Raw genomic sequence first — 12909 nt, forward strand, 5'->3', positions numbered from 1 at the left:
CTGAATATACGCTCACTCTTTCGCGGTTTTCTTTTAATTAAGCTTCTTTCATTTCAGAAACAATGGACATAATTATGACAAAACATTTAACAAATGAAATTTAGGAGTGCAAACACAGTGCTTTAAGAACAAGTTTCTTCAATACATACACCTCAGAGAAAGGAACTCTTTGAAAGGAATTTGAAACTCTTAATACACGTTACAATACATACAATATAGAAAACCAGTTTGACTTTATATATATATACATCTACATTATATATGAATTCATTAAATAGTATATGTGTATATCTATATACATATTTGTTCATCGACAATCTGTAAGAAGTCTGCTCAAGGTGAGATTGTAAGAAATATAATACAACACTCCTCACCCCCCCCTCCCTCTCCCCTCTCCCTGCCCAGAACAGATATACAAATATAACTTAAACGAACGTCCAATGCAGAGTTGCTCATGAATAAACATTTATGATCCCTTTTGTCAAAAACACGTAACAGGACCTTATACAGAAGACGACATGCGACCAACAAGTGATGAAGAAGACATTGACCAAGATATTTACAGAAACATAACGGAAATATTTACTGGTGGATTGGTTTGGAATAACTGTATCAAGCAAAATCCTATCTTCAGCTCGAATTATAAATATCAGAGAGGAGAGGTGGTCCTCTCGCCGTCCCTTGTTGTCGGTGAATGCGTAGAGTCCTGTTGAGAAGTTTTGGTTTATAATTTAACATCAGTTAAGGAGATTGTAATGTTCATCAAAAATGTCCTTCAATATTTAGTACAAGCTAAAAGTTTTCAATAGTATACGTCCTTTACCTGTTGATTCTTCCAATAATTCCAGACGTTTTGGGAGTTTTTATTAGATAATAACGAGTGTCTCGACAGGGCGCACGTGGCCAGGATCCTCCCCCCCCCCCCCCCTCATGTCCGTACAAGCTAGTACTGCTTCAACTTCACAAGTTACAGAACCCACATGTTCTGTCCCCTCCTTAAATTGTTGGCGCCCCCTCCTACCCCATAAAATCCTGGCTACGATGGAACGTGCTGAACCGGATAGCAGTAAGAAAATGTTTGTTGAAGTTGGAAGTGCTTGTAACCACTAAGTGACTGTCTGGCATATTTAGCTGGTAATAATGATGACTTTTAAGCCACTCTCTTTGGAGGTTCGATTATCAATAATGCCATTGGGTTTTCTACTGTTCATTTTTAGCACTACTATTGTTATTCTTGCATCATCCTCTCCGATTGCTTTTATTAGTTCGTATTGAGGAGAGGGGTAGGGTCAGAGAGGATCGGCCCTGACTGAAGCTAATGTAATGAGAGAATTTGGCGGTGCCTGTGGAAAAATGGGGAAAATAAAATAAAGTGTATTCTCATTTTCATAATATACTTAAGGTAACATGAAGTATGCAAAATGGGGCCCGGTGACATAACTGTCCCAGGGGCCCTCTGGTAGTAACTCTACGAAATGTCTGGTTACAAATCTCCTATTACATTTGAGTTGGTTTATTAATCTATTTCTTCTAGAAGAGATTTAGAATGTATCATTTTTCAATATTATCCACAAGTCAGTCACACTGTTTCGTTATTCTTTATATATATATATATATATATATATATATATATATATATGCATTTTATGTAATTGCTTTAATAAGTATGGATTTATACACTGGAAATTAAAATGACTGAGGAAAATCATGAATATGCATTTGAATGATAACTAGTCGAAACACTAATATCAGTGTCAATCTTCTTCCTCCATCGAGATTTGGAATTAGATCCGCAATTCCTGACATATATTATAAGTATACATTAATGTTTTATTTTTAAAAAACAGTAGGAACGATACTTATATATGATGCTTCTTATTGATAAAATATTTACATACCAGGCAGTTGATAATAATGGCAATTAAGGTTAAAGACAGGTTCGAGATGAGAGCTATATTTAATTAACGCCATTATAACGTGTTCTACGGCGGGATCAAAATACTGTTTCGTAATTTGTGTTATTTTGGCGTTCCAAGGTAAAATTGTTTTCATCTTCGTCATCTTCATCGGAAGGGCTCGGAATAGAATGAATACCACTGTCTGCTCGCCGCCATCTCTTTTCTGCCCTTTCTTGAGGAGAAGCGTCACGCGAACCCAGTGAGTTCTCAACCAGTTTACTGTTTTCCCGGCATTCGACAGTATCATATTCATGAATTTCATTAATCTCGGCATTTTCCTTAGATTCGCCGATAATCTCTTCCGGTACTGGTTCCAAGCTTTCGTGTCCCACTGTCTGTACCGGAAGTAACTTTTCGTTTGCGCTTGTTTCAGAGTCCGGGATTTCTTGCCGACCGTTATCACTTTTTCGCGCGTTATTCGTCACCAAGGGCGACATTGAAATTGGATTCTGATTGGTTGATTTTTGATATGTATGATGAGGACTGCCATTCAAGGTTGGCATGGAAACTACTGATGCACGAGAGTCGGTTACTCCAGTGATAACCGACGCCGAAGAGTCGCGATGGAATCCGCCGAGTTTGATGTTATCGCGAACCATTGTTGAGGAGTTAATCTGCGACATGGACCGAGGACCGCTGGTGACGGTCGGCCGGTATTTCATTGCTCGCCTCTCGCACATGCCATGCTTTGCTAAGAGCATGAATAAATCACGACGGAACGACTTAGTGAAAATAGCATACAGAAATGGGTTAGCGCAAGAATTGATTGGATAAAATAGAACAATCAATATTTTCGATTGATCCGTCGTCAAGAAGTATCTACCGAATGCGCCAGCTATCCCAAATATGGCGATAGGTGCCCAACATGCGAAATCGGTAAACACAAGAATAGCCATTCTTTTGGCAACTTTTGAATCTTTTCGTTTCATTACCATGTTTGGATTTCGAACCGTTACGTACATTTTAACGTAACATGCGCAAATGATGAGAAACGCGAGCGCATTGATCATGAGTATAGACGTGACGTAGATAACGTTACCAGGATTCGTCGTGTTGTCTTTGACATAAAATGGCAAGCACATGCTTGTAGTCCCGTAGTTACCTATACCGATTAACGGCAACATGGCGACCAAGATGGAGAATAACCAACCTCCCACCATTATACGTGATGCTAAGCGTAAACGTATACGTTTATTGAGATCTATTGCGTAAATGATTGTGTACCAACGCTCGATGGTGATAACGGTCAAAGTGAACACGGATAATTCACTAGAAAACATGGAGATGAAACCAGCGACTTTGCAACCGGCGCCATATTGCCAGCGGAATGTGTAGTTCATGTACTCTCCCAAGGTATGAAGATCGACTGCAGCGGTCAATAAAAGATAGATACCCATACAGAGATCTGCAAAAGCCAAATTGCACATAAGGAATTTCGGGACTGTCATCTTCCTCTTCTGTGAGATGAGTACCAATACAACGATCCCGTTACCCGCTAATGCAGTGAGGGCTATGAACCACACAACCACACGCAAGAATGAGTACCCCATCACGTCAGAACATGGGTTGAAAGAGTCAGGCTTGGGGGAACATATCACCTTAGAATAGTCTTTGGGGACAAAGTCGTTGCAGGATCCCCCGACAAATTTATGATCCACGGCAGGGTCAATAGTTTGATCGAAAAAGCCTCCAGGATTGATCGGGGGCTTATGATGAGGGGGATTGGTAAGGACAGCAAAGGTGTCATTAGGGTGGAACGGTGCCGGAGCGTCAATGTAAGGCCCACGATCGGGGCTAAATGGATTATCATATTCATCTCGAAATTTTCCGAAACCGTCGTGATCGAAAACTTCCGGAGGATATCCGTTATAGCGTGGATCGTCAAATATGATGCCGTTAGTATCGGTTCCCGTCTCTGGCGTTGGTGGTAACGAGCTCGGCGACGGGCATGTAACGTTGAGAGGGTCACCGATTTTCAAATCCTTAGCCATTTTGTAGTTTTCTGAAGTATTGTAGGAGAAAGCGCAACAATGGCTGAAGTAATGCAGCCTTGCTACTTGGATACTTTCGAATCGAAAAATGGAAGGAAATTTGGTGAGTCGAGGTGTATTTTGAATATCCAGGGTGATAATATACTTCAAACCTTCCGTTGGTAGGTGTACAATGTTGGTGTCGCTCAGTAATCTATGGGGAAAATTTATAACAAAAATAATGGTAATAAACAGATAAACTGAAAATAAAGTAAAAAGAGAGGAATCACCATACCAATGCGAGTTGGTCCTAAAGCGATCGTTCTTCTCAGTGAAGAAGTTGGAGAATGGCGAAGAGCATTTTTAAACCAGGCCTGACGATCAGGTGGGGGCAGAGGGTTTACAGTCCCGGGACTAGGGGTAAATTAGGTGGGCAGGGATAATCTTGAGGGACCAGAGAAAAATACCGGATGAAGAATAGTGGATTCTCATTTTCATAAAGTACCTGCTTTATGAAGTATGAAGAGCAATAAAATGGGGACCTGTGATATGATTTTTCCTGTGGCTCGGCCTGGCTCATGACTTGATTCTACTCATTACTTAACCCTTAAAACTCAAAACTCACTAAAACGAAGCTTATTGTGTTCATTTTGAAAAAAAATTCGGGTACTGTTTGATGTTAATAACCCATGACATTGTACCTCAATAGCTTGAAACAAAGTTCATATCAATTCTTTTCCGTAATGTGGTGTACATCGTTTCTCGTCCAGATTAGTTTTAACATTAATATTGAAATCACTATTTAAATATTATTTTAGCTTTGTTAATATTAATCGTAACTTGCATTATATTGTAAAAATATTTCCTTCGATAGGGGCCTAAATGGGGATCCGATAAGCATTTTTTCCAAAAATGTACTTTGCTTCTGAAGAAAACCTACACACACCAAAAAAATGATGGTGACCTTTCGATACGCCTTGCATTGTGAAACGGTGTTGGCGTAATTCCTTTTACACATAGCGCCCTCGAATATATTGTCACCGCAGTCGATAAAGTAGACTAGAGTATAATTGGATAAACCAACATTTTGACTTTAAAGAGTGTTCCGTCATATTTGCATCAGCAGTGTGTTTTTTTTTTTGTTTTGTTTTTTGAGCGAGAAGTTGTCCGTAAATGATTAAATTGTATCCGATTAGTGTCTTGTTTTCTAGTTTGATTCAATTAAGCAAATGACTAATTGTTTCCGGTGCCTGCTACGATTTGGTGTCCATGCTACGATCAAGTCACATTCAAGCCAAACCCAGTACTGTTTGTCACGAGGCTTAAAATGATCCAGTTGTTTCTTAATTACAATAAAAGTACATTAGTCAATGCTCAGTGAAAGCTCTGAAATTGAGGTGGCAAATGTCATCCACAGCAAGGTAAGATAACCACAACATAAGCCTTTCCTTTCCCGGGATTTTATCTGCATTAACCGACAAAATCCTCCTAAAGGTTAGGTGTTTGAATCTTTTGATTGCTATCACAAGAATTAAACACAAGAGAATTAAAGTGAGCTTTATGTTGCTCGAGTTAACAGATTGCATAGTAGATATCTCGGTTGCGGGTTGGTTGTGGGTGGATTGTAGGTGGGTCGTGGGTGAGTTAAAGTTAGGGTCCCCTTGGGAAGAGGATCGATACAGGAACCGTTGATTGAGAGGAACCAAGTCAGCATTAATCTCATGTAATTTATCTAAGGCGGTATTTCGATGAAGATGTAGTTCTATTTAGGAACAAGCGCTAACAATTGAGTTATGACCGGAAAATGGTATGGTCAGTTACTCAACTGATCCTTACCAAATTGTTTTTTTTTACGACACAATTTTAACTTTGTACAGTCGTTGGGTTCGTGACATAACCGCAGTAAATGACATATTAAAGAAAAATTATGAAGTCTATAATTTGATGTGAATTGACAGAAACTTTAAGTTACAAGTAGCCGAGTCGTTAGATTCAGCGAGTGTTATACTGTGATTTTGGAGGCAACTTCCGATATTTTTTTCTTCAAATAACCTTGCATCAACTTTAGAAGCTTTTGAAGTATCAATGGTTCAATATATAGTTATATTAGAAGCAACGTGAATATCAATTTATCAAAATTCGTGCTGAAATTATACAAATGAGAACTGAATATAATTGTCCCAAAAAAGTGAAGGCAGTAATGGGATAATTGAATACTTTTTAATGCTGTATGATATTCATATAAGTATGAAGAATTTTAAGGATGAAAATATAATAAAGATATCAAGAAAAGCAGAGGAAACTGTTAAACCACCAAATAAAGACGGTAAAGACTCACACTTCTTTGATATCAAGAATATCTGTGAAAGCAAGATCATCCAGAAATGACAAGGGATTTTTCGAAAGAGATCTGTGAACGAGAGACAAAAAAAATGCGTATCAGTTTTAAATTAGTACCTGCGACATGCGTAGTGAATCCAAAATGGCTATAAAAAAAAGAAGTATGACATACTCTGTGGTTTTTTTTTTAAGAAGGGGGGGTGAGGGTTGTTTTTGGTGGAAGGTTGCTGGGGGGGGAGGGGAGGATTGGTGTACTTAATCCTAAACAAAAGTATCCGAATCCTAGTCTTGGTGTACCTTTCGAAAGAATGAATTAATAAATGTGTGTTTGAGGAGACTGCTTCATCACAGGAACCTATAGAAATACACAATATAGCTCCTACTGAATAGAAAATCATAGGGGTGGTCGTGGGGTGGATTTGTGTATAGATTTGATGAGCAACACGTCATCTAAGATACTCGGTTAAGGGTTGGAAAGTCCAACGGTCACACGGGGGTCTTAGCAGAATTACCCTCCCCCCCCCCCCCCCCATGCACTCAACCCAACACACACCAACAAAAAAGGGTTTCTACATAAATTATTTTCAACGTTTAAAATTAAGCAGTTGCACGACGATGGTACATTTGTTCCTAAGTAAACGTATATGATACGTTGCTTATATCAAGTTGTAGGCAAGATCTTTTAGCTCAGTAAATTTAGCAAAAGGGATGCAAAACTGAGAATAATGATTACGGGGAAAATATTTATTGTCTTGAACTGACTCAATTAGGCAAGCCTATCCACCTTTGACATTGTATTACAAGAAAATAATAATACTAAATTATAAATCTTCAAGCGGCATGCACATTCATGGTTCCTGAATAGCATTTGTATACACAGATTATTCATAATTGTTTCTAGCAATACCCGCTCACACACCCCCTCCCCCCCCAAAAAAAACCCCACCCACACCTACACCCATGCTAAAAACGTCTGACTGATAAACCATGTAATATAGTCCTATAAATACCGATAAAGGTATTGCCAGAATAATCGGAATCTCTAGAAGGGGACGTATGGAAAGCCATTTTAACATTTAATCGGGAATTTTAGATATCTGAAATTATTTCTTATTTCAGATATCTGAAATTGAATTCGAGATATCTAAAATAGATTTCGAGATATCTGAAATTCTAATTCAGATATCTGAAATTGAATTCGAGATATCTGAAATTGAATTCGAGATATCTAAAATAGATTTCGAGATATCTGAAATTCTAATTCAGATATCTGAAATTGAATTCGAGATATCTGAAATTCTATTTCAGATATCTGAAATTGAATTTTAGATATCTGAAATTGAATTCGAGATATCTGAAATAGAATTGCAGATATCTCGATTTCAATTTCAGATATCTCGAATTGAATTCAAGATATCTCGAATTCAATTTCAGATATGTCGAATTCAATTTCAGATATCTGAAATTCTCTGGTATTTCGAGATATCTGAATTTGATTTGAAGATATCTGCAATTATTTGTAGATATCTTAAATAAATTGGAGATATCTGTAATTTAATTTGAGATATCTGAAATTATTTCGAGATATCCGAAATTCCCGATTAAATGTTAAAATGGCTTTCCATAGGGACGATTGTCTTCCCGCCAAGTATTGCACCGAAATCATGACGTCACTATTACCATGACCACCGAACGCGTGATGTCATATACTTACAGTGTGACAATCTGAGAGTTCGCGAAAGCGTAATCGGGAATTCTTTCAAGGCGATTGTTGTCAAGATTCCTGTTAAAAATAGATCAGCAAGATAATAACATGTTTTTTTTTCCATAATTTAAAATAACAGTTAAAGTTATAAGTTCACTCCTTGCAACATCATCTCGTTCTTAAAAGAAAGAGAAAAAAGTACTTGGTTGTTACGTAACCCTTATTTCGATATCGCGTGCAGACCAGGCATGCATGGATAAGGAGGTGACTTGACAGGGTTATGCTAGCAATTGCATGCGTTGGTATATTTATAGTTAAAACAACCTCCTCCGCTTCACTCCCAAGGGAAACTTGTTAAGAATATTAGATACTGCATGCAGCAAATCAACAGCTGTTGTAATTATTACAATCAACTAAATAAATCTTAAATGCACTTTTTCGAGTTGATCTTGATAAATTGTAATGCTGCTAGATTCTGAATCCCATGACTTACATATACGTTACAAATTATTTGAAAGTCTGATCTTTCCAGTGAATGCCAATTAATAACGATTGTTCATTGCTCCTATCGGAAACAATGGCCGACAACGGAAGAATGTTAATGGCTATATCGAATCGGAAAATTAACATAAGAACTAACTTCAAGATTACATAATTATTAGAAGATTAAACGCTCACAAGCAGGACACTTGATCTCTGCTTTATAAGTTGGATTGCGTCTAATGTGAATTAGACATTGGTTAAACTCGGTGTATTCTTTATTCAAAAACTATATGCAACGTCTTCATGTAGCCTACCACAGAAGAAACTAATATTAATAGGAACTTAGCACAGCTAAAGTTAATTTGTCTGTCATAAAGTTCATTTCATTTGACAACAAAATATATATATATATAAATATATATATATACATATCTATATATATATATATATATATATATTTATTTATATATATATATATATATATATATATATATATATATATATATATATATATCTGATATATATATTTATTTATATATATTTATATATATATATATATATATATATATCTGATATATATATCTAATATATATCTCATATATAGATATATATAAATTATGTGTGTGTATGTGCATTTGTATGTGCGCGTTATTACAGGAATACTACGACCGTCTTGACTTGCAAAGGAAAGTAAATGAAACACTGAGATTTTATTTAAAACGAACTAAACGGAGAAAAGAGTTAGTCACCATCAACAACTATACCATATAGGTTAATGATCATGGGTGAAATTAAACGTTATAAATAGGATATACGGTATGAGCTCTAGTGACGTCACGCACCTGCGCAAATGATTGTGAAACCTTAGCAAATTTACGGTCAACTCACAAGTGAAGCATTTTCATTCCGGTAAACTGGTACGGTGTCACCAAAGAAATTTTGTTGTGAACCAAATTGCTGTGATTGAGGAGAGCAAGAGGCAGAAAATGAAGATATGAAGTGAAGATTAAACGGTTAATTAATGAAGTGATTCGCAGTTGAAATGTCTGACATTTTACATGTTAAAGGAATCTCTCAGTGACCTTTAACTAATTGTATCATCAACACGGTTTTTATTCCCCCCCCCCCCTTCCTCTCTACCTTTCCTCTTTTTTTTGTCGTTTGGAAAACGCTAATGTAATTAAGACGGCAGTAATCGTCAAATAATTTGTAAAAATGAGTCTTTTCTGGCTTTATATATATATATATATATATATATATATATATATATATATATATATATATATATATATATATATATATATAAATAAATATATAAATATATATATATATATATATAAATATATATATATATATATATATATATATATATATATATATATATATATATATATATATATATAATAAGTTAGTTCACATCTATATATTCGGTTTGTATAGATAACCATATGGGTGGGTGTACGAATGCCATTTTATACTCATTTAGAATATTATACAATACACGCTGCTATATATTTAGAATAAGACAAATGGGCACGGATTAGCAAAATCCTTTTACATATTCTACCGTTCAAGTCTTATGGGGATTCATTGTTGTTATGTACGCCCTATAATGCTATTTTTAAGTGTACGTGAGCAGTAATGCAAGATCAATAATGATAACAAATGGAGAGTCAGCTATATATACATTAATGAATGTTGATCAATACATATTAAATCAATGCAGGTTTCGCTTTAATGAATGTTATAAAGAACATAAATCTCTTACATATCTGGTGGGGTGATTGACTCCGTTCGTAGTGACGTTAAGTTTGGACATTTGTTCAGCTCCCCGTAAGATAACTCACTGCGTGAAACGAAAGGACAAAATAGAAATAAAATACTACAAAAAATGTAAAATCGACGATTATTGTCGGATTTTAAGTGTCCGTTTGAGTGGCAAACCTGATGCGGGATAAGTCGGATTTGCATTCAGTGAGTGTAAGGTAGTAGTTAATATTCACTCTATGGCAGAAAGGTGCAAACGTTTTAACTATATCTATCGATCTATTTGGTTTTAGAATATCCACAAAAAACATCTCCAAAAAGGTATAAAAATCATTTATCCATGTATAAGTTAAGGTGACACTTTAATTATATATCATATCATATTATATGATATGATATGATATTATATATATATATATATATAGATATATTATATATATATATATTATATATATATATATATATATATATAATAAATGGAGTTTATTATATAAATTTTCTGAAAATGATGTTCTATGAGATAATCATAGAGTCGCAGATGTCGTTCCTCCAAATCATATGTTGACATTTGAGACGTCACCAGAGGTTGGGGAATCCTGCTTATATTGCTTCTGTATTTAACACTTAGAGTTTGACATGCCGCACTTAGGCTTTACTAAATCAAACTGCCTGGCTGTCCATATTACATCTGTATCGGTGAAGACGATCGGCCACTTTGTAAATTGGCGTTATCAAGACTTAATTTTAGCTTCCAGCAAAGTCTCAATCAATACGCAAACTTTGGAAAGTTGATTGTTGTGTAACAGTTAAACCAACACTCGAAGCACTCCAATGAACCCCTTTCCATAGTCACAAGATAAAAATAGAACCGATTTCAAAAGCGTTCATTATAGTGTCCCTGCTCTGTGAGATACTTAAACATCTCGAGGACATTTGGTAAGTATTATTTAGTCGAGGGGGGGGGGCATTAGTTTGCTTATTTTACAAATCTTGTCGTACCGGCTGACAGAAACATCTTCGATTTTTTGTCTTTATGCCGAAGAGAAAAGTTTGCCATAGAATTAGGGTCCTTTGGAGAGCAGTTCTCCGAAACCATCAAATCAAGGTGTAACTCTAGACGCAGAAGAGAAGCCTGTCTCCTTGTAAATGGCCTCTAATATACATACCCATCATTGTATACCTTGGAAATCCATTCTTAATAAATTATATAAGTTCAGAAAGTAAGACACATAATGTTTATTCTTACATGAAGTATACTACCGTATGGGAATATTGGGGTATATTGCTCTGATGCTCGCCGGAGGGGAGCCTTCAAATAAGTCACGATATTGAGAAAAGATCAACCTTATAGTATTCGTTTATATTATATTACACACTTATGGGAACAAGAAATAATAATGTGTAGGTGCTAAGTGATAATGACTGGGTGGAGGGTGGGGGTAATTTACCTGTTATGTCCGCAGCAGTTGGTTGGCAAAAACCCACCCATATTACCTGTTAAAATAATCATTGTAACCGATAATCATGCTTTTCTGCTTTGTACCCACGCTTAACCAGCCATGTCGAGGTTTGCTCAACCAATCAAATGTCCTCTTTAACATAATTTACTAATCAAATGTGTTTTGTACAATTTAACCACCAGTACATTTTTTTTTCATAACTTCTGACCAATTATCACGTTTTTCTGTTTTGTTCCTACACCTAACCAGTGATTACATATTTCAGTGAAACTTCTGACCAATGAACCTTCCCTATTTTGTTATACGTCCAACCAATGAACATGTCACATTTTATTACGTCCAACCAATGAGCATGTCTTATTTTATTACGTCCAACCAATGAGCATTTCTTATTTTGTTACTTCCAACCAATGAGCATGTCTTATTTTATTACGTCCAACCAATGAGCATGTCTTATTTTGCTACGTCCAGTCAATGAGCATGTCTTATTTTATTATGTCCAACCAATGAGCATGTCTTATTTTATTACGTCCAACCAATGAGCATGTCTTATTCCCTTTGGCTAACTTACAGTTTCTTCAATCCTGGCAGGTATCCAAACACACCGTATTCGATTTCGAAGAGACTGGACGTATTAGTTATGCTCCTGTTGAATAAAATAAAAACTTAATGTGTCATGCTATTTCTACTTCACCACACCGCAACTCACTTTGAAACGACATACAATCACTCCCCCTCCCCCCCCCCTTCCCCGCTTCCAAATTAACCCATGAGGTTTTCTTTATTATTATAATATTTGAACCTAACACGTTTACAAAGATGAAAACACAGAAAACATAAGAAATTCCGTCCTGAATGGTGTCACAACATGATAATTAAATAGTATGGACGGACGGACGGATATAACAAAAAAAAAATACTGATGTAACTCACACCAGCTCCAAATGTCTCAAATTGTCAAACGCTCCTGGTTCAATTTTCTCCAGCTTATGGGCTTCTTTGATCTTACTGCAAGTGTAAAAGATAAAAAATAAAATTATAAATAGCATCTGAAGCAGACTTACAAATGGAATCGTTTGTTCTAAATTTGTCACTACTGTTTTTATCTTGCAGATTCACAGATATGTTAAGAATTCTATTTGCTATACGTGTTCATCAGTTTTGTAAAATTTCTTTGGAATATTAAAGCGAAGTCTTGTATGTAAAGTAAACAATAAGAAATGATA

General features: G+C 35.9%; 1 protein-coding gene across 1 annotated transcript in view; it reads right to left on the reverse strand.

Annotated features, from left to right (window-relative positions):
• Positions 1–1196: 1196 nt before the first annotated feature.
• The window catches only part of LOC139971893 (thyrotropin receptor-like), a 62982-nt gene continuing 51269 nt past the window's right edge, over positions 1197–12909 (reverse strand). Inside the window, exons 3-9 of the mRNA XM_071978715.1 lie at positions 12617–12691; positions 12255–12329; positions 10225–10302; positions 9345–9413; positions 7983–8051; positions 6267–6338; positions 1197–4142 (exon numbers count right to left, since the gene is read on the reverse strand). Coding sequence (XP_071834816.1) covers positions 1994–4142; positions 6267–6338; positions 7983–8051; positions 9345–9413; positions 10225–10302; positions 12255–12329; positions 12617–12691 — 2587 coding nt within the window. The 3' untranslated portion in view covers positions 1197–1993. The remainder of the gene's footprint in view (positions 4143–6266; positions 6339–7982; positions 8052–9344; positions 9414–10224; positions 10303–12254; positions 12330–12616; positions 12692–12909) is intronic.

Source organism: Apostichopus japonicus, chromosome 8, assembly GCF_037975245.1.
Source record: "Apostichopus japonicus isolate 1M-3 chromosome 8, ASM3797524v1, whole genome shotgun sequence".
Taxonomy (NCBI): Eukaryota; Metazoa; Echinodermata; class Holothuroidea; order Aspidochirotida; family Stichopodidae; genus Apostichopus; species Apostichopus japonicus.